This window comes from Haliotis rubra, unplaced genomic scaffold, assembly GCF_003918875.1.
Source record: "Haliotis rubra isolate DU_JTF1 unplaced genomic scaffold, ASM391887v1 Scf149, whole genome shotgun sequence".
In the NCBI taxonomy this organism is placed as follows: domain Eukaryota; kingdom Metazoa; phylum Mollusca; class Gastropoda; order Lepetellida; family Haliotidae; genus Haliotis; species Haliotis rubra.
In genome coordinates this window covers 430,160-453,979 of record NW_025765436.1, presented here as the reverse complement: position 1 = coordinate 453,979, position 23,820 = coordinate 430,160, and the positions used below count along the sequence as shown (strand labels likewise).

Below are 23,820 nucleotides of genomic sequence, written 5' to 3'. Positions count from 1 at the left end.
TGTCCACATGGTTGTCAGTAAATATGTATCACATGAGTATAGATTTATAACGCTGATTAACCAGGGTATGTGATAACAGGACAACACCTCCATCTTACCCTGTCACACCACGACGTGTTTGTCTGGCTCAACACACGGTAACTACCCTTTTTCAATTTGACTCGCGCAATGTATCAGTAAGAACAGCTTGTTTGCTGGAACTATACACCATGCGGGTCTTGAAATAATATAATTATCAAGATAAATACGGTAAATAATGTAACTCTGTTTAAAATACAACTCCGTTCGTACGGATCCCTGTATTCCGAGCGATTCCTTCTGCAGCGTTTACCTATTTTCCTGTTGGAAACGAATAGGGGTGAGTGAGTTTAGTTTTACGCCGCTTTTTGCAATATTCCAGCAATATCACGGCGGGGGACACCAGAAATGGGCTTCACACATTGCACCCATGTGGAGAATCGAACCCGGTCTTCGGCGTGACCAGGGAAGGCTTTAACCACTTGGCTTCACCACCACCCGAAACGAATAAGGGAATGCAAGCTAAAGTGTTTCTGTACTTATTTCCATATCTGCATATGGTTTTGTACGATTCCAAAATGGAATATGACTGCACATGCTCTTATTTAGCAGTATATTAGATATTTCATAAAATGCTTTTGAGAGATGGTTTAAATTATGTTTATTTAATATAGGATGATTCATGTCACGTGTTTAAACCATTATTTCGCTGCTGTTATTTATATTATTTTCGTGTTTTTGCAATCATATTACAGCAAATTAAGATCTGATATAAAGCTTAAACATCATTAACGTGAGCACTTGTGTGTGTGTCATGTGGTGGTAAAGAGGACACAAACTAAAACTCCCACTGTAACATAGATATGCATATTCTTAGATATTTGCTACATGGATCTATTACTACTTTGTATGAAATATATCCAGTGTAATATGAAGGACGACCTTGCTCAGTTACCAGCTAAAAATAGATTAACCGGTCAGCCGTGAGAAGAAACCGTCTCTACAAACAGAACAGGCGCCGCAGCGCATATACAACGAATAACCTGCGTAATGTGTACTTTGCAGCTCATGATATTTTGGATACGCTCTAGATAGGCTTTGGATACGTCCCCGATACGCTCTGGATAGTTAACGAGATATTTGTGTGCAACACCCAGTGACGTCACAATCATGCGACTTCAGTTTATTATCCACAACCAACTGTTCCATAGCTGTGCCTGTTTACAAATATATATATTTAACTATCACACAGCATTTCAGTTCAAGGGGAACTGGATAATATACCTTTAAAGAGAATTAGAAATATAAAATACGTCATAATCCTACCTCATGCATATCACCATTAACGTATTATCAACATTTATTAACTTCTGCATCCGAAATGTTGAAATTGTCTTTGGAAACTTGACCCCCTTTCACTGCACAAGACACACTGGTGGAGTACCTTGTCAGTAAACTAGTTCAGAATATTTCACAATCTTTCCCGAACCAACACGTACATGTTACATACATGTAGCGTGTTTGACAGGTACTCATTCTGATAAGGAAGCCATGTTTGTGTCACTCCTATGTGTCACCGCACCTGTTTGACTAAAATACTGGAAATTTATATAGCGCTAAATCCAACCACTAAGTGGGTGCTCAAAGCGCTACAAAATAAGAATAATGTTTGAATAGAGTTAATAGTGCAATGAAAAGAGATGCGTTTTAAGATGTGATTTGAACGCAGCAAAATATGGGGACAGTTTAAGGCGAGGGGCAGTTCATTTCCACAGCGATGGAGCACAAACACTGAAAGAACGCTTTCCATAAGAGGCCAGTCTATAAGAAGGAGTTTTCAAAAAGAATCTGCTTTCAGATCGCAGTTGTCTGGATGGTTTGTAGGGGGTTAGCAGTTCACTTAGATATTCTGGTGACATGCCTTTTAGACTCGTGAATGTGATACAGAGTACTTTAAACACTATCCTCGCCTCAACCGGAAGCCAGTGTAATGACTTCAGTATCGGCGTAATGTGAGAGTACTTTGGGGCACGTGTAACGATTCTTGCCGCTACATTTTGGACTTTTTGAAGTCTCCTCAGAGATTCTTCACTGATGCCTAGAAGCAAACTGACTACAGTGACTCCAGTTGTTTAGAGTCGACAGGGTGGGTGTGGCTGTGTGGCCTTCTCCGCATATGCTGTACATTCTGAGAAAAACCGAGAAAATATATGGTCATGATGGGTCTTTAAAATATTCCGCCCGAAACTAAAATCACAGTCCAACAAAATGAATGAGATAAATAACCCTAAAATGACACCTGTTAAACGTAAGGAAATGTGTACCCAGTCACCACAACACACCTGCATTCCATACACTCGACCGGGGCTCCATGGATTAAGCATTTTAATTTACTACGGTATTTATATATTTTGTTATCTGCGTTTCGATATCAACGTAAACAGGTAATCGCAACACGGGTCGAAGTCCAGCTTGTGTATACAGGTGAACCCTGGTCGGATGTCCGACGCTATGTTTTTAACTAATCATTGTCATTTGTTGAATATGATTTGGGGGGTTTGTACCAAAAGACGTGCCACTACTGGATACGTCTTTCGTATAAATCTATTAATGACAACGTCCATTAGCATAGTGTACTGCAACACAGACGATATTGTCTGCTGCCCTTGTTGACAGCGACACGGATGTAATCGTACCCAAGGGAGGTAACCATTATTTTATTGTTACATGACAATACTCTCACGTCATTATGTTTGTACATCGGTAACTAGGTTAAATCCTGTACCAAGCTGCTTCATGTGTTACAGGTACACTGATACAATTCTCCATCTCCAAATAATACTTCATCAACGACAGCCACGACTGCTAGCACAGCGGCCCTGAACATATCAGCTATACAACTGGCTCACTCTACTAGGAAGGGATTGGGAGATTTGATATTTACAGCGTGAGGCATTGTTATACGAACGACCCAGGAAGTAAAACAAGATGGTGGGCGTGACGGCCATATTTGAAATGGTGTTGGAGGTGATACTGCTGATGGGGAAGTTGCTGTACTTTTGGCTGGAGGCGATGGTACTGGCAGCCCTACCTGCCAGTGTTCGGGGGAAAAACATTTCAGGGGAAACCGTCCTTATAACCGGAGCAGGTGGGCTGTGTAAATGTGATACATCTAGGATGATGTCATACATTATTAAAGGGCTCAGCTGTTTAAGGTACCGCAATTCGCTGTTGCCTTCCTTGGCTGCCCCAGAATCTGTTTGTCGTTGGTTCGAATCTCAGATTTGCCCTTGTTTATTCTTGGTCTGTCAGTGCTTATGCCTGCACGCATAATCATTTTGACACAACTGTGAGTGTAACGATTTCTTTATTACCCATTATATCTGAAATGTTTTGAACTCCACTTTAGAAAAATACAATGGACGATCGCCGCCTGAAAAAAAATACAGTTATGACGTCACAATGCTAATACCTCTATCAAAATAGTATTAGACCTTACTTGACTCACGGAAAGCTGATAGTCTTCACACTCGTTGAATTCTTAGGAAATAAGTACTTTGCTCGATATTATTTTGCAAATGTTGGGTGAGTAATAAATAAACTCATTTCAGAAATATGGTATTACACGGGGCATCGTTTATTCTACCATGACTACAGTTAATACTGGATTGTGATTGGTCAGTTAAAGTCATTCAGAGGTATATAATCACGTTATATACCTCTGATTTTCCAACAAAGTATGAATCCTTTTTTAAATCTCAATAACGCGGTTATGGAAGAATGGAGATAAACATACTGTGTTGGAAGGTAACAAAATTATAATAGCTCTAAATTTAAAGTATGCTCTATTTATCGAATGGCGTCAAATACCTTCAACAATGATTTTCTAGTTTGACGTCATTCCGACTTTACGTCAGAATACGCTTCGAATGATTCGAGCAATGCGTCTGGAAAATGCAAATTTTAAATGGTCTGGTCGGTGCTCTTGGTCTTCACTTTTTGTAACCGTATAGGTAATATTATTATTATCACGAGAGGAGGGTGACAAAAATATTGCAGACAAAAAGATTCCTTTCTGCGCTCTTTGCAGTTTTGGCAAATAGTACGTGTGAAATGTTGTTTGGACTGGTCGTCTGCTGTATTATTGAATAGATTCACTTACTTATATGTCTGCTGTCCTGCGGTTATATTGAATATTCCGACGAATATCATTTCATTACTAAACATGTCGGTTGACATCCCCCGGCTCAAGAATTGAGTTACGGAACATGTGTCGCATAAATGTATTGTGTATAAGTGTAGTTTTGTACAGCTGCTCTTGAAAATACTGTAAATTGGGAGTTAATGTTACCGTATCACGTAAACCGTATTACCGTAAAAGTAATGTCACAATTAGAACTGAACGTATGCTTGCATCCCTGTTGACAGCTCTGACCAGATCAGCGGAACGATGACGCCATGTTATTGATCATACGAACAAATACGTAGCTGTCAGCATGCGAATGGGTTGAGGCCACAACGAATTAGGTTTTCTTCTTCGGATTTCTAATCAGGATGCGAAGGATGAATTGATTTCTTTTGTTGATGAAATGACATTCTTGATGTGTAACACTGAACAATGTAGATATGTTTCATCTTAATGTAACACCTATAAACCTTTGGTACTGCACATGTTTAGGTTTCCATCTCATCTTCAGCGCTCTGGGTGGGAGATTACTGCGTCCCCATTTCTTTCTTTGTCAGACATTTTGGGCACGAAGCTTCTCCATAGTTAGAAAATATCACACTGACAGGAAATCACAGTTTATTTAATATCGTATCAAATCTCGCGGGCAAATCTCTAATTTGTTGTGGTCAGGCTATTACTTGTAGGGACGTAAGAAAACATCGGGTATTCCATCCGTGGGTATGATAGGTTGGAAGGACTGTTAAGTGCTGACTTGGGAACTAGGTTCCAATTTTCGCCACTGGTTTGACCAAAACCACCGTGGCCAATCGGTACAATATATTTTCGTAATACAATAGTGCATTCCTAAAGAAATCCCACGAGCATATCGTCCAAGGGTGACAAGTCCGAGATGTGCTGTATTTCCCTACTCTCGTCCGCAGAAACAATGTGACCGCAGCCAGATCTCTCAAGGATGACTTTCTAAGGATGTGAAGAAACAGGTTTTCTGCACATACGGTTGTATCCTTGATGATGGACTGGTTGAGAAAGGCAGGGGCTGGTTGGGTAGCCTTGTAGTTACAGCGTTAGCTCGTCACAACGATCGAGACCGAGTTCGATTCCAATCATAGGTGGCCCATTTCCGGTGTGCCCCGCCGATATTACTGGATTAGTCCTAAAGGTGGTCATGTATAACCACACTCATACATTTGACGCCTGTGCAGTTCTTGTTGTGTTTGGTGGTTTAATGTTGGCTTAGATAAACAACATTTAGTTTATACGTCATTAAATTATTAGCAATCCTCATCCTGTTCTCAACGTCTCTCCACAGGTAGTGGAATTGGTCGTCTGCTTGCCAAGCGTTTTGCCGACCGTAGTTGTCGTCTGGTGCTGTGGGACGTCAACAAGGAAGGTAACGAGGAGACAGCTGCACAAGTTCAGCGATTTGGAATCACTGTGAAAACATACACCGTAGATCTGTCGGATGCAAAACAGATATACCAGACAGCCGAGAAGGTTGGTTATACTCTTTTCTATACCTTCAGTGGTCATAGATAAATATGAACAAATATTTTCCCGCAACGAATGACACTGAACTACTTCCAGGCCTCGTCTATGAGGAATAGTAAGATAATACACGTTGAAGATTGTAATTTTTGCCAAATAACAAAGGAAATCAGAGATGGGGGTCTTGATAAAGTGTATATTCACTCGAGACTGGGCCGTTAGTGAGATAGCAATCTGTTTGGTCACTAAGATAAACTTGTCACTTGACAAGATGAACCAATTACCGATATTTAGTTATCAATCCTGAATAGGCACACGGGTTGGCGGGTCGTTGACACTGAACGCTAACTGGCGAGTCGAATTACGTCCGTGGGCGTGCCAGGGCCCAGTTGTACAAAGCAATTTTAGCGCTATCACTCCCTTAGTCTATGTCAAAGTATGGGAGCTACGATCACTTTGTCCAACTGGGCCCAGATACTGGGTTTGAATCCTAGGTACGCCTGATGATGCTTTTAGTTTTGCAGGTCCATAAACGTGCTCTTTAGTTCCAGCGAAGTGGTAAAAACATTTTTACCGTTTCCGGCATACTCCAAGATTAAACTTACGCGTACTAATATTTCTCGGGGAAAGTGGATTTGAACTGCGTCATCGTGACTTGTGTACTTGAAAGGGAGTTTACAAACTGTAATTGTTATGTTCCTGTCTGTAGGTGAAGCGTGAGATGGGCGATATTGACATCCTGGTGAACAACGCAGGGATAGTGACTGGGCGGAAGTTCATGCAGTGTCCAGATGAGATGGTTCAGAAGACAATGCAGGTCAACGTTCAGGCGCATTTCTGGGTCAGTTCCGGTTACACTGGACGCCAAGCGAGGGCGTAAGGCAAACGTTTAAGAGTTCCATGTCAGATAAAACCTGAATTCCTTACGTTTAGAAGTGGAGGGATAATAGGTGTGGGAATATTCAATCGTACAAAAACACTTTTCAGTAGCTTTACAGTCCTAGTAACAAAAAATCGTCATGTTTTATTCTGGAAGACCGCGTCTCCGTCGAAGGAAATAAATCTGTTAGAATACAATAAACCAGTCAAACTGATAAGTCAGTCGACTACAGAGCTCTGCGGCAGCGACACCTTAACTGATCATTGCTTGACGATGGAATCTCCTTGAGGACGTCGACGTTTTACAAATAAGCTTTTTAGGTGTGTGTATTTCTCAACATTTTGGGAATTATTGTTTTTAATCCTCATTGACCTATTGAACTGCTCCATAAACGACCAAAGTGTTACGCTCAGTTCGTGTCTAATTCAGTGTTCATCCGTCACCAGTGATTGCAACATTTATAGAACATATAAACGTGTATTATATACTTGGAAGTTTGCAGTATTTCAGTAGATTTTTGTTCATTTTGACTCATGTTAAACCAAGATTACATGTCAAGCTCGAGACTAATACAATTTTGTAGTCCCGTTTAATATGACATGCCCGTAACACCTAGTAATTGAAATCGATAGCTTGTAAAACTTATGTATCCAGAAACTATGGATCGCGAATTTATGGCATTATGCAAATCCAGAATTTGTAGGTCAGAATGTGCCAGAAACAATTGTATGTCCGCTTGACGTGTATACATATATATTCTTATTAAGCTCAATGAGAGAAGTATCATTGCTCATGCTGTCCCCCACTGACGTGGAGATACCTACAAGTTATATCCATTCCGAAACATTTCACTATCATTGATCTCTCACTCGCCGATTTGTACAGACCTTAATTCTGAGCCTATCAAGGCTTGCCAAATCATTCGAGACGTAAGTTGGAGTTTGGGATATGGAGTAATGGCGAAGTTGCGATATGGTGTGGGTATACAGCACAGCCTTTACATGTCCCACCCAACTTTACGTGTGTCTTAGCAGGCAGTGGAATTGATTGTAAAGTGGAGCAGAACAAAGCTTCGATATCGCAGCTACGTGTGTTCAGCTCCTCGCTGACTTGGTTCATTGTATGTCGTCATAACTCGACGGCATGACGTGACTGGTCTTCTGGCGGAGATGCAGGTCGCCATTGCATACTAGGAAATATTGATGAATGTGGTATTAAACTGTAAACAATCATGTTATGTCGGAACTACTTTTTCAGACGGTGAAAGCGTTCCTACCTTCCATGCTGGACAGGAACCACGGCCACATCGTAAACATCGCAAGCTCTGCGGGACTACTTGGTGTTTCGGGTTTGGCGGATTATTGCGCCAGTAAATTTGCGGCTGTCGGGTTCGAAGAGTCTCTTAGATACGAACTAGAGACTTCAGGGAAAACGGGTGTTCACACAACAGCTGTTTGTCCTTACCTCATAGATACAGGCATGTTTGATGGCTGCAAATCAAGGTGAGCTAGATGGATTGTAGCTTCGCCTTGCTACAGAATGTATGTATACGCAGAATGAATGAGCGAGCCGAAGGGCAATATTCCAGCAATATCACGTCCTTGTAAGGAACCGAACCCGAATCTTTGGCATTACAAGCAAACGCTTTAACCACTGACTACCCTACCGCCACGTTATATTCTCTACAACAAACAAACAAGCTCTGCGGATGGTATGGGGAACTATCATTTGACAGTTCAATATAAGCATGAACGTGTTATTTCTAATGACGTTTGGAAAGGTATTTCAACCATAACACGATGTGTCAGCTAGCTTACAATGAGAGGGAAGCCCGAGGTGATGCAGGTTTTTAACATTTATTGCATTGTTGAAATTTACGAGCATCGATGCCGAAAAACTAGTGATGAAGCTCTGGGATAAAGGTCACGATCATGTGATCTTCGCATCTAAAAAGGACTTGTCCAACATTTTTCTATTTGGTCATTGCGAAAATGACAGAAAGTCAAAATACAGTCAAGTCAATGCCGTCTTCGCGCATGTGCACACTTTGGCCCCCACGAACATGCATGTAAACTCCTAAAAATAGATACGCACAGGTCAAAAATAAGGAAATGTATTAAACGTGTTTAAGTGTACATATGTCGATTAAGCTTGAACATAGATGAAGGAAATTGGACACACGGATGAACATATGTATTGTTGTCATTGTCAGCATTAATTCAGTTCACTCACTGCGCATGTGTGGCACAAGGGGCGTTCAGGTCAGTACCTGGTGACACCACCCCTTGCAGCCGTCACTGCTCGACACTTGGAAGGGAAGTCGTCGGATTTTCACTTAGGAAATTATTCGCCATTCCTCCTGCACCGCATTCAGCAAGTGTCTGAGGACGATGGTGACGTTTACGGATTCTATGGGTCTAGCGTTGTCGTGTTGAAACTGCTCCCTCTGGCGTTTAAATAGCGGGAGGAGGTGAGCTCGCAGGATTTGGTCGATGTAGCGATTTGCTTGAACCACCACTAGCACTGATCTACCCGTGTAGGACATGGCTCCCCACACCAAATCTATCCGCAGTTCGGCGCAAAACCTTCGTGTTGACGTCGATAGACACGTTGTCTCACATCCCGTCGTTGCAGGAGCTAGGAAACGGGATTCGTCGCTGAACCAAACGTGTCGCCAGTTCCCCAGCTAGGTTCCATGTCTGTACCCTGTTGCACCATTGGACACGTCATTGTCGGTGTAGTCGTGTCAGGACAGATCCAACGTTTGGTCGATGTGCTCGAATTCATTTCTCTCAGACGATATCTGATGGTTTGGTCGGAAATTCTTCGAAGACCAGGCACCTATCCTGCAGTGTCCGTTGCTGTAGCAAATCGGTGACGTAGTTGAAACACCCGGATGAATCGGTCCTGAGCAGGAGAGGTCCCTCTTGGTCTTCCACTTCTGGGACGATCTTGGGTCGAATTGAAGCGGGTATATCGATGCCATAATCGAGATATGTTGCTACGGCGGACGTTGCAGTAGCTTACAACGGCAGACTGGGAAGACTAGTCTGTCTCACAGTCCCTGAACCACATTAATTTCCCTACTGCCAAGCCCTCTCTGCAGTGCTAAAGCCCTAAATAAAGCAAGTCTAGATTTCCTCAGGTTCAGAATCTCTGGTCTCCCTGGGGCTCCTTTTCAATATAAATGGGCTTGTTTGTTACTATAAAAATTATATATATTCAGAGACTAAGCCTTAGTCTAGGGAAACCCCTGCTTCCAAACGTCCAATGGCGATATTTCGTTGGGTCAGTAGCATTCAAAATCTTGGCATTTATGATCTTCGTTTACGTCGTAAATTTCGTAATGAAATGATGAATTTGGTTTGGCCTTTTATAGTCGATGTCTCTACCTCATGTTACCGACACATTGCACGTGCATTACGTGGAAAACGTTTTCTGCATGCACTTCATATATCGTTTTCATTTTTTTATGACAAACGTTTACAAACACATTTTGGGATGCGTTTGAGTGCAATACACAACAACCACGACATGAGTAACGGGATTCAAACATGGGAATTATCTTAATGACGATTGCTGTCAACATATATCGAAATGAACTGGTGAAAACGCCTGTGCGTTTCTTTTTTTGAAAAGTGTATATTGTGTCTTGCAGTCTATAAGCAAATACATACTGTACTAATATACTTATAGATAATTTGATCTACCACCTACACATTCATTCCCGTTGTGCACTGCTTTGCCCGTGGCCTATAATTCTGTTCAGACGGCCCTGCTCGTCTACACCGACATGATTGGTGTGGTGTAGTAGTTTGTGTTCAGGACAGAAAAATGAAGTTGACGATCGAAAAACCATTGTATTTGATATTTACTACTCGAAAGATTTTACAGAACCCCCCATTCTTTCACGTTACTACAGTCATTTACGCCATATATGAGTACATCTCTATAGGAACGTGATTTGATGATTTGATTCCCTGATCAATTGTTGAGAGGAATGAGGAATAGTGTACATGATTTAACATTTCTGACTCCCGGGTGTATTCAAAGCGCTGTTCACCACAAAATAGAAAGACCAACACTCTACCGCAGCTACTAAAGGTTATACCAGACGCCTCCTTGGTATTTATTAAGTCTTAGCGTATTTAAGAATCGGTTTGTTCTACACGAATTCCTGTACAGCTGTGTTAATTGGCATATAACGGCCGAGTTCTGTTGTGTGTATCGGCATATAACGGCCGAGTTCTGTTGTGTGTATCGGCATATAACGGCCGAGTTCTGTTGTGTGTATCGGCATATAACGGCCGAGTTCTGTTGTGTGTATCGGCATATAACGGCCGAGTTCTGTTGTGTTTATCGGCATATAACGGCCGAGTTCTGTTGTGTTTATCGGCATATAACGGCCGAGTTCTGTTGTGTGTATCGGCATATAACGGCCGAGTTCTGTTGTGTTTATCGGCATATAACGGCCGAGTTCTGTTGTGTGTATCGGCATATAACGGCCGAGTTCTGTTGTGTGTATCGGCATATAACGGCCGAGTTCTAACGGCCGAGTTGTGTTTATCGGCATATAACGGCCGAGTTCTGTTGTGTTTATCGGCATATAACGGCCGAGTTCTGTTGTGTGTATCGGCATATAACGGCCGAGTTCTGTTGTGTTTATCGGCATATAACGGCCGAGTTCTGCTCTGTTACAGGTTCTCCTTCCTCCTGCCCAAACTGAAACCCGACGATGTTGTGGATAGCATCATGGACGCCATATTGTGTAACTCCGCCATCGTCATCATTCCCAAGATTCTTTACGCTTTCATAGCGCTCAAAGGGTATGTATATGACACGGCTCAAAGGGTATGTATATCCCATGGCTCAAAGGGTATGTATATCACACGGCTCAAAGGGTATGTATATCCCATGGCTCAAACGGTATGTATCTCACATGGCTCAAAGGGTATTATATCCAATGGATCAAATGGTTTGTATATCCCATGGATCAAAGGGTATGTATATGACATGGCCCAAAGGGTATGTATATCCCATGGCTGAAAAGGGTATGTATATGCCATAGCTGAAAGGGTATGTATATCCCATGGCTCAAATGGTTTGTATATCCAATGGCTCAAAGGGTATGTATTTACATGGATCAAAGGGTATGGATATGACATGGCTCAAAGGGTATGTATATCCCATGGCTGACAGGGTATGTATATCCCATTGTTGAAAGGGTATGTATGTCCCATGGCCCAAAGGGTATGTATATCTCATGGCTGAAAGGGTATGTATATCCCATGGATCAAAGGGTATGTATATCCAATGGTTGAAGGGGTATGTATATGACATGGCCCAAAGGGTATGTATATCCCATGGCTGAAAAGGGTATGTATATCCCATAGCTGAAAGGGTATGTATATCCCATGGCTCAAATGGTTTGTATATCCCATGGCTCAAAGGGTATGTATATGACATGGCTCAAAGGGCATGTATATCCCATGGGTCAAAGGGTATGTATTTACATGGATCAAAGGGTATGGATATGACATGGCTCAAAGGGTATGTATATCCATCCCATGGCTGACAGGGTATGTATATCCCATTGTTGAAGGGTATGTATGTCCCATGGCCCAAAGAGTATGTATATCCCATGGCTGAAAGGGTATGTATATCCTATGGCCCAAAGGGTATGTATATCCCATGGCTGAAAGGGTATGTATATCCCATGGATCAAAGGGTATGTTTATCCAATGGCTGAAGGGGTTGTATGTATATCCCATGGCTCAAATGGTTTGTATTTACATGGATCAAAGAGTATGTATATGACATGGCTCAAAGGGTATGTACATGACATGGCGCAAATGGTATGTATATCCCATGGCTCAAAGGGTATGTATATGACATGGCTCAAAGGGTATGTATATCCAATGGCTCAAAGGGTATGTATGTCCAATGGCTCAAAGGGTATGTATATGACATAGCTCAAAGGGTATGTATTTGACATAGCTCAAAGGCTATGTATGTCCCATTTTCTCAAAGGGTATATATATCCCATGACTCAAAGGGTATGTATTTGACATAACTAAAAGGGTATGTATGTCCCATTTCTCAAAGGGTATGTATATCCCATGGCTCAAAGGGTATGTATTTAACATAACTCAAAGGGTATGTATGTCCCATTTCTCAAAGGGTATGTATATCCCATGGCTGAAAAGGTATGTAATTGACATAGCTCAAAGGGTATGCATGTCCCATTTCTCAAAGGGTATGTGTTTCCCATGGCTCAAAGTGTATATATTTGTCGTGGCTTAAAGGGTATGTATTTGTGACATAGCTCAAAGGGTATGTATTTGACGTGACCCAGAGGGTATGTATATCCCATTTCTCAAAGGGTATGTATTTGATATGGCTGAAAGGGTATGTATGTCCCATTTCTCAAATGGTATGTAAATCCCATGGCTCAAAGGGTATGTATTTGACATGACTCAAAGGGTATGTATTTGACATAACTCAAAGGGTATGTATGTCCCATTTCTCAAAGGGTATGTATATCCCATGGCACAAAGGGTATGTATTTGACATAGCCCAAAGGGTATGTATGTCCCATTTCTCAAAGGGTATGTATATCCCATGGCTCAAAGGGTATGTATTTAACATAACTCAAAGGGTATGTATGTCCCATTTCTCAAAGGGTATGTATATCCCATGGCACAAAGGGTATGTATTTGACATATCTCAGAGGGTATGTATGTCCCATTTCTCAAAGGGTATGTATATCCCATGGCACAAAGGGTATGTATTTGACATAGTTCAGAGGGAATGTATGTCCCATTTCTCAAAGGGTGTGTATATCCCATGGCACAAAGGGTATGTATTTACATAGCTCAAAGGGTATATATCCCATCCCATGCATTTCCAATGGCACAAAGGGTATGTATTTGACATCCAAAGGGGTATGTCCCACAAAGGGTATGTATATCCCATGGCTCATGGTTCAAAGGGTATGTATGTCCCATGGCTCAAAGGGTATGTATATCCCATGGCTCAAAGGGTATGTATATCCCATGGCTCAAAGGGTATATATGGCTGAAGGGTATGTTTAGGGTATATAATCCCATGGCTGAAAAGGGTATGTATGTCCCATCGCTCAAAGGGTATGTATATCCCATGGCTCAAATTGTTTGTATATCCCATGGTATGTATTTGACATAACTCAAAGGGTATGTATGTCCCATTTCTCAAAGGTATGTATATCCCATGGCTGAAAAGGTATGTAATTGACATGGCTCAAAGGGTATGCATGTCCCATTTCAAAGGGTATGTGTTTCCCATGGCTCAAAGTGTATATATTTGTCGTGGCTTAAAGGGTATGTATTTGTGACATAGCTCAAAGGGTATGTATTTGACGTGACCCAGAGGGTATGTATATCCCATTTCTCAAAGGGTATGTATTTGATATGGCTGAAAGGGTATGTATGTCCCATTTCTCAAATGGTATGTAAATCCCATGGCTCAAAGGGTATGTATTTGACATGACTCAAAGGGTATGTATTTGACATAACTAAAAGGGTATGTATGTCCCATTTCTCAAAGGGTATGTATATCCCATGGCACAAAGGGTATGTATTTGACATAGCCCAAAGGGTATGTATGTCCCATTTCTCAAAGGGTATGTATATCCCATGGCTCAAAGGGTATGTATTTAACATAACTCAAAGGGTATGTATGTCCCATTTCTCAAAGGGTATGTATATCCCATGGCACAAAGGGTATGTATTTGACATATCTCAGAGGGTATGTATGTCCCATTTCTCAAAGGGTATGTATATCCCATGGCACAAAGGGTATGTATTTGACATAGTTCAGAGGGAATGTATGTCCCATTTCTCAAAGGGGTATGTATATCCCATGGCACAAAGGGTATGTATTTACATAGCTCAAAGGGTATGTATATCCCATGACACAAAGGGTATGCATATCCAATGGCACAAAGGGTATGTATTTGACATGGTTCAAAGGGTATGTATGTCCCATTTCTCAAAGGGTATGTATATCCCATGGCTCAGAGGGTATGTATATCCCATGGCTCAAAGGGTATGTATTTACATAGCTCAAAGGGTATGTATATCCCATGGCCCAAAGGGTATGTATATCCCATGGATCAAAGGGTATGTATATCCAATGGCTGAAGGGGTATGTATATGACATGGCCCAAAGGGTATGTAAATCCCATGGCTGAAAAGGGTATGTATATCCCATCGCTGAAAGGGTATGTATATCCCATGGCTCAAATTGTTTGTATATCCCATGGCTCAAAGGGTATGTATTTAACATAACTCAAAGGGTATGTATGTCCCATTTCTCAAAGGGTATGTATATCCCATGGCTGAAAAGGTATGTAATTGACATAGCTCAAAGGGTATGCATGTCCCATTTCTCAAAGGGTATGTGTTTCCCATGGCTCAAAGTGTATATATTTGTCGTGGCTTAAAGGGTATGTATTTGTGACATAGCTCAAAGGGTATGTATTTGACGTGACCCAGAGGGTATGTATATCCCATTTCTCAAAGGGTATGTATTTGATATGGCTGAAAGGGTATGTATGTCCCATTTCTCAAATGGTATGTAAATCCCATGGCTCAAAGGGTATGTATTTGACATGACTCAAAGGGTATGTATTTGACATAACTAAAAGGGTATGTATGTCCCATTTCTCAAAGGGTATGTATATCCCATGGCACAAAGGGTATGTATTTGACATAGCCCAAAGGGTATGTATGTCCCATTTCTCAAAGGGTATGTATATCCCATGGCTCAAAGGGTATGTATTTAACATAACTCAAAGGGTATGTATGTCCCATTTCTCAAAGGGTATGTATATCCCATGGCACAAAGGGTATGTATTTGACATATCTCAGAGGGTATGTATGTCCCATTTCTCAAAGGGTATGTATATCCCATGGCACAAAGGGTATGTATTTGACATAGTTCAGAGGGAATGTATGTCCCATTTCTCAAAGGGTGTGTATATCCCATGGCACAAAGGGTATGTATTTACATAGCTCAAAGGGTATGTATATCCCATGACACAAAGGGTATGCATATCCAATGGCACAAAGGGTATGTATTTGACATGGTTCAAAGGGTATGTATGTCCCATTTCTCAAAGGGTATGTATATCCCATGGCTCAGAGGGTATGTATATCCCATGGCTCAAAGGGTATGTATTTACATAGCTCAAAGGGTATGTATATCCCATGGCCCAAAGGGTATGTATATCCCATGGATCAAAGGGTATGTATATCCAATGGCTGAAGGGGTATGTATATGACATGGCCCAAAGGGTATGTAAATCCCATGGCTGAAAAGGGTATGTATATCCCATCGCTGAAAGGGTATGTATATCCCATGGCTCAAATTGTTTGTATATCCCATGGCTCAAAGGGTATGTATATGACATGGCTCAAAGGGTATGTATATCCCATGGGTCAAAGGGTATGTATTTACATGGATCAAAGGGTATGGATATGACATGGCTCAAAGGGTATGTATATCCCATGGCTGACAGGGTATGTATATCCCATTGTTGAAGGGTATGTATGTCCCATGGCCCAAAGAGTATGTATATCCCATGGCTCAAAGGGTATGTATATCCTATGGCCCAAAGGGTATGTATATCCCATGGCTGAAGGGGTATGTATATCCCATGGATCAAAGGGTATGTATATCCAATGGCTGAAGGGGTATGTATATCCCATGGCTCAAATGGTTTGTATTTACATGGATCAAAGAGTATGTATATGACATGGCTCAAAGGGTATGTACATGACATGACGCAAATGGTATGTATATCCCATGGCTCAAAGGGTATGTTTATGACATGGCTCAAATGGTATGTATAAATGGCTCAAAGGGTATGTATATCCAATGGCTCAAAGGGTATGTATGTCCAATGGCTCAAAGGGTATGTATATGACATAGCTCAAAGGGTATGTATTTGACATAGCTCAAAGGCTATGTATGTCCCATTTCTCAAAGGGTATGCATATGCCATGGCTGCAAAGGGTATGTAATTGACATAGCTCAAAGGGTATGTATGTCCCATTTCTCAAAGGGTATGTGTATCCCATGGCTCAAAGGGTATATATTTGACATGGCTTAAAGGGTATGTATTTGTGACATAGCTCAAAGGGTATGTATGTCCCATTTTCTCTGGCTCAAAGGGTATGTATGTCCCATTTCTCAAAGGGTATGTATATCCCATGGCTCAAAGGGTATGTATTTGACATGACCCAGAGGGTATGTATATCCCATTTCTCAAAGGGTATGTATTTGATATGGCTGAAAGGGTATGTATGTCCCATTTCTCAAAGGGTATGTAAATCCAGTGGCTCAAAGGGTATGTATTTGGCATGACTCAAAGGGTATGTATTTGACATAGCTCAAAGGGTATGTATGTCCCATTTTCTCAAAGGGTATGTATATCCCATGGCTCAAAGGGTATGTATTTGACATAACTCAAAGGGCATGTATATCCCATGGGTCAAAGGGTATGTATTTACATTGATCAAAGGGTATGTATATGACATGGCTCAAAGGGTATGTATGTCCCATTTCTGTATATCTATCCCATGGCTGACAGGTATGTATGTATGTCCCATTTCTCAAAGGGTATGTATATCCCATGGCACAAAGGGTATGTATTTGACATAACTCAAAGGGTATGTATGTCCCATTTCTCAAAGGGTATGCATATCCCATTTCGCAAAGGGTATGTATTGGACATAGCTCAAAGGGTATGCATGTCCCATTTCTCAAAGGGTATGTATATCCCATGGCACAAAGGGTATGTATTTGACATAGCTCAAAGGGTATGTATGTCCCATTTCTCAAAGGGTATGTATATCCCATGGCTCAAAGGGTATGTATAACTCAAAGGGTATGTATGTCCCATTTCTCAAAGGGTATGTATATCCCATGGCACAAAGGGTATGTATTTGACATAGCTCAAAGGGTATGTATGTCCCATTTCTCAAAGGGTATGTATATCCCATGGCTCAAAGGCTATGTATAACTCAAAGGGTATGTATGTCCCATTTCTCAAAGGGTATGTATATCCCATGGCACAAAGGGTTTGTATTTGACATAACTCAGAGGGTATGTATGTCCCATTTCTCAAAGGGTGTGTATATCCCATGGCACAAAGGGTATGTATTTGACATGGTTAAAAGGGTATGTATGTCCCATTTCTCAAAGGGTATGTATATCCCATGGCTCAAAGGGTATGTATATCCCATGGCTCAAAGGGTATGTATATGACATTGCTCAAAGGGTATGTATATCCCATGGCTCAAAGGGTATGTATATCCCATGGCTCAAAGGGTATGTATGTCCCATTTCTCAAAGGGTATGTATATCCCATGGCTCAAAGGGTATGTATATCCCATGGCTCAAAGGGTATGTATTGACATAGCTCAAAGGGTATGTTTATTCCATTTCTGATAGGGTATGCATATCCCATGGCCCAAAGGGTATGTATTTACATAGCTCAAAGGGTATGTATATCCCATGGCACAAAGGGTATGCATATCCCATGGCACAAAGGGTATGTATTGACATAGCTCAAGGGGTATGCATATCCCATGGCACAAAGGGTATGTATTGACATGGCTCAAAGGGTATGTATATCCCATTTCTCAAAGGGTATGTATATCCCATGGCACAAAGGGTATGTATATCCCATGGCACAAAGGGTATGTATTTACATAGCTCAAAGGGTATGTATATCCATGACACAAAGGGTATGTATATCCCATGGCACAAAGGGTATGTATTGGACATGGTTCAAATGGTATGTATGTCCCATTTCTCAAAGGGTATGTATATCCCATGGCTCAAAGGGTATGTATATCCCATGGCTCAAAGGGTATGTTTGACATAACTCAAAGGGTATGTATATCCCATGGCTCAAAGGGTATGTATTGACATAGCTCAAAGGGTATGTATATCCCATGGCTCAAAGGGTATGTATTGACATAGCTCAAAGGGTATGTATGTCTCATTTCTCAAAGTGTGTGTATATCCCATGGCACAAAGGGTATGTATTGACATGGCTCAAAGGGTATGTATGTCCCATTTCTCAAAGGGTATGTATATCCCATGGCTCAAAGGGTATGTATTGACATAGCTCAAAGGGTATGTATATTCCATTTCTGATAGGGTATGCATATCCCATGGCACAAAGGGTATGTAGTTACATAGCTCAAAGGGTATGTATATCCCATGGCACAAAGGGTATGCATATCCCATGGCACAACGGGTATGTATTGACATAGCTCAAAGGGTATGCATATCCCATGGCACAAAGGGTATGTATTGACATGGCTCAAAGGGTATGTATGTCCCATTTCTCAAAGGGTATGTATATCCCATGGCTCAAAGGGTATGTATATCCCATGGCTCAAAGGGTATGTATTGACATAGCTCAAAGGGTATGTATATCCCATGGCCCAAAGGGTATGTATTGACATAGCTCAAAGGGTATGTATGTCCCATTTCACAAAGGGTATGTATTTGACATGACTCAGAGGGTATGTATATCCCATGGCTCAAAGGGTATGTATATGACATGGCTCAAAGGGTATGTATATCCCATGGCTCAAAGGGTATGTATTGACATAGCTCAAAGGGTATGTATGTCCCATTTCACAAAGGGCGTGTATATCCCATGGCTCAAAGGGTATGTATATGACATGGCTCAAAGGCTATGTATGTCCCATTTCACAAAGGGTATGTGTATCCCATGGCTCAAAGGGTATGTTTATGACATGGCTCAAAGACTATGTACGTGTATATGACATGGCTCAAAGACTATGTACGTGTATATGACATGGCTCAAAGACTATGTACGGTGTATATGACATGGCTCAAAGGTTATGCATGTCCCATTTCTCAAAGGGTATGTGTATCCCATCAACAATCAACAACAAACAAATACACCTTAATGAAACCGTTCTAATTACAATGTGTGTTGTAGACTATTTTCTCATAACCATATATTTAAGTGTTATCGTAGACTTCCATGAAGTGTCAAACGATCAGAATCTTGTATACATAATTATATATACATACGTACGGGCCACTTTGTTTCGTCTATGGGTCCCGATCGAGATTCATCGCTATAAATTGCACTACTAATTCAAACGGGATTTTCTTTTCCTTTCAGCATTCTTCCAATTAAAGTAGTGTTCCTATTGTGCGACTTCATGGGAGTAAACTCGATGATGAAAACCTTCAAAGGGCGGGGAAAGGCAGTTCAATAACAACTAGTCTGTAGACGCATAGTCATCAAAATCCGAACCGGCCAATCTGTTTACTTGACCTCGATAGGGGCGAAGCTTCTATCAGTACCAGCCCAGACTGAACAAATGCATTCGCAATCATTGTCTCGTGTATTCATGGACGCGCCAGACGTTCTACATCTGATTACGTATCTTTAAGAGGTTGTGATGGCCAGTGTCTTTGAACAGTAATGTGCTTATATATATTTAAAGGGACTCTTCGAGCAAGAGTTGAGTCTTTCCAAACAAAACCAAATGGTTTTTGAAACCAATCTTCACTATGGAACCTTCACTATGGAACCTCGTGTGTTTAGACTATTAACTCTGCACAATCTATTTGTATTTTTACATTCAGGAGTTGCCAAATATATAATTAAGGTATTGAACATTTGATCGAAGCATTGCTCATCAGAAAAAGGGACATGGATGTCACAATGTCTCCTTGGACATTGACATCTTTGGCTCACCTGACATTAGAATCTGATTCAACGTGTAACAGAAGTCATGAGTCGACGAGCCCCCGATACCAGCACTCGTGTGGTTTCCCCATATATTACGGTTAATGTATATTCTGTAGTCGACGTATTATTTATCTTCTTTGGGGGGCATTTTTAGAAGATGTAAAGATGAAGGAAAACCAAGTTATATGGATAGTGACATCTTTATTGCATGAAGCCCATTTCTGGTGTCCCCCGCCGCGATATTGCTGAAATAGTGCTAAAAGCGGCGTAAAACCAAACTCATTCACTCACTCACTTTATTGCAATGAATGCGACGTTTCAGTCTAGATACTAGCGCCGTTATCAAGCAAGTGATCACTAGAACTTGGTTTTCCTTCATATTATTTTCGGCTACAATGAATGGTCAGTGAATATATGGCTCGGAATTTACTTCATCAACATGTCTGGCTCAACTGGTTTAAACATGATTAGAACTTATAGAATATATTTCAAAGTACATAGATATACCAGCCTTACATTTCACCTATTTGCAGCTGACATATACTGAAGTGCTGTGTGGGCTAAATACAACATATGCTTGTGTTATTTATACAATATGTGCTCTTTAACGTGATGGTGGGAGTGTCTCAAAGGTCTGTCTGTTAAAGATAATATTAGATCAGAAAATATGAGTTAGCAGGTTACCACGTGGGCTTGAATCCAATAGTCAGCTCTGTCAATCGACCCGACCCTACCTAGTCAATCATTATGTATAAATTAGGGTAAATTAGTTTTTTCATTTATCATTGTGTACCAAAATACTGATACTGAAACAAGGGACACGGTCACAAAAAAAAGATATATAAAAAACACTGTCTCATCCTTGTCTCCCCTCCAAATTAAAGAGGAAAATAAAATTTGGGTAACTAAAGATAAATACCAACTTTAATCAGGGATTTGTCTTATACATTGACGAGACTAGCCATGACATTTACACAACAGTATGTAAACGTATAGCTTACTCTCCATAACGTTCTTATTGTCAACAGGATACATCATTACGATTCTATATTTAGCCAATTCCAGCTGGGGTGACGCCATAGTAACAGCACAGTCAGCTTATGAAACGTGTAGTATATATGTGATTATCTAGTCTATCTCACAGCCCCTGGATCGCATTATTTCCCCTTCTGCCTAGCCCTTCCTGCAATGCTTAAGCCCAAAATGAAGCAAGTCTAGATTTCCTCAGGTTCAGGGTCTCCTTTTCAATTTAAAAGGAATTGTTAGTTCGTTTCTATCAAAATATATATATATATATTAGTCTAGTGTTTGTCACCTGTGAAAAAGTGCGTGTTTACAAGAAGTCTCACGGACCACAGATCTCAGTCGTGCCAGGAACTACCAGCCATGACTTTGATTACCTGGTTCAGTCCAGGTTGTTATTCTCGACCTTTACCTACAGAAGTCACACGGGGGCGTTAACGCACCCATTGCCCATTCTACCTATATCATATATATTAATTTATATGTTATCTATATATACATCATCTACTGTTGCTGTTTTTCTTGAAAGTGAATCTGTATGTCTTAATAAATATTTCTAAGGAGGAAGTTTTGTTAATTTACTCCCCTGCATGAAAACCAGCCTGAAGTTTAACACGTGGGAAGATAGCGTTGCTTGGTCACTTCTTATCACCTGCTGAAATACGTCAGCTGATCTATTTATCGCCTCTTACAGCGCTGAGTCGACAGGTCTAGTGTATGTCTCCTGTTACACCAGTGTTGCCATCTACATAACGGATTATTTTCACCAAATTAGCAGAACTTTATGATAATTTGCAATATGTTATTTGACGTCAAATAGAAAATAGGGTGACATTTCGACGTCACTTTGACGTCAACGAATGTTTGAACACAATGGAACCGACTAAAGCCACTAATTATGAATATACGTGCGACAAAGTATGGTAACTAGCCAATAACTAGCCGAAACTTTATTTTCTTCAGATTTATAGTTTATGTTTAATATATATGTCAAAGTGAAGGTCATCTGTTCTCCATATATTTTATGGCCCCCATGAGAGTCCAGAACTACTTGGCATGGTCGTCCCATGGAATCAATCAAATGACCTAGGGAATGGTCACCCACTTTTATTGTAGTGCATGTGCCAACTGCTGTTCTGTGGCTGTTGCTAGCGTGATTGCTGACGTTGATAAAGATACACATTCCATAAATGTTCAATGGAGTTTAGAAACGGAGACCTTGAGGGTCATGGCGGGATGTTGTGGTTCCTAAAAAGGGCCGTTGTCAGTCTTGCCGTGTGTGAGGTCGGACGTCGCATAATGGGAAGGACTTGTGGCCGAAGAATTTCACCTGTGTTACGTCGTGCCCTAAAATGGCCCTGAATGTGTACCAAGTCTGTTCTACCGTTATGGGAGATGACGTTCCACCCCTTTACCACCAAACCTGACCACGTCCTGTATGCAGTTTCGAGAATAACATACCCCACGACGTCTGTAAACATGGCGGCTTCCGTCATTCAAGCACAAAAAATAAGACTTGGCACTAAGCCAAACACGTCTCCATCGCTGTTGTCCTTGACACCATTGACGTCGGAACCGACGACGCCGATCAGTCAGTATGACGCCTCGAGCTGGTCATCCTCGATAATCTCCAGGGTATACGTTACGATCACTCTCCACTATAGTTGAGATGACCAGCTCGAGGATACCCTGGAGATTATCGAGGATGCGAGCTGGTCGTCTCGGACGAATAACTGCGACGCCTACGGTTCCTCACTGTCCGTGCTGAAATTCTAGACGATCGTGGTAGATGTTGTAGCTGTAAAGGTGGCCGTGGTGAGTCCATCACGTACGTAACGAACCCGTATCAACCTGTCCTGCGCTGCAGTTGGTCGGCGATCTGGATAGGTCACGTGTTGACCCCTGCGTCTTATAACGGTTCCAGTCTTGTGAGTGAGTGGGGTTTTACGCCGCTTTTAGAAATATTCCAGTAATATCACGGCGGGGGATGTACCCATGTGGGGAATCGAACCGGGTTCCAGTCTTGTGATGGAGTTTGGGTGAGTGAGTTTAGTTCTAAACTAGCAACTCAGCAATATTCGAACTATATGGTGGCGGTCTTAGCCCGAACTAGCTAAGGCAGGAGCCGAGTTGCATTTCCGTCTTTATAGCTTTAAGGTGCAGTCTTCATCTGGATGCCTGATGTTGTGATGTTAAATGTCAAGTATTGTCTGTGAATTTAATCCAGTTAAGTAATTATCATGTCCACGAGTTTTGTTACCCTCTGCTTAGCAATTTCGAACTCAATCAATCTTCAACAGTTTACATTTGCAAAGTTATTTCATTTGTTATATGAATAATCATAATATAAGGTAGCTCTGGATGTACAGAAGACTTGATATCATTTGTCAAATTTTAGTCCATTAATGTAGAATTTATTCCATTGACTTCAGT

General features: G+C 41.2%; 2 protein-coding genes across 5 annotated transcripts in view; one reads left to right on the top strand and one right to left on the bottom strand.

Annotated features, from left to right (window-relative positions):
* Positions 1-72: 72 nt before the first annotated feature.
* LOC124269994 (epidermal retinol dehydrogenase 2-like) lies at positions 73-21,950 on the top strand. Of its 4 annotated transcripts, none has more exons than XM_046705011.1 (7): positions 73-137; positions 2,826-3,166; positions 5,517-5,701; positions 6,402-6,533; positions 7,830-8,074; positions 11,273-11,398; positions 19,789-21,950. In XM_046705011.1, exons 2-7 carry the CDS (start codon positions 3,007-3,009, stop codon positions 19,883-19,885), a joined length of 945 nt encoding a protein of 314 aa, XP_046560967.1. In that variant the 5' UTR covers positions 73-137; positions 2,826-3,006; the 3' UTR covers positions 19,886-21,950. The 4 variants fall into 4 exon arrangements, with proteins under 4 accessions (XP_046560967.1, XP_046560966.1, XP_046560965.1 ...); XM_046705010.1 differs by having other exon boundaries at positions 123-137; positions 2,808-3,166; XM_046705009.1 differs by lacking the exon at positions 73-137 and adding an exon at positions 2,517-2,723.
* Positions 21,215-23,820, bottom strand: part of LOC124269995 (epidermal retinol dehydrogenase 2-like) — a 13,746-nt gene continuing 11,140 nt past the window's right edge. Inside the window, exon 7 of the mRNA XM_046705014.1 lies at positions 21,215-21,225. The gene's annotated coding sequence lies outside the window, so the exon portion shown is untranslated. The remainder of the gene's footprint in view (positions 21,226-23,820) is intronic.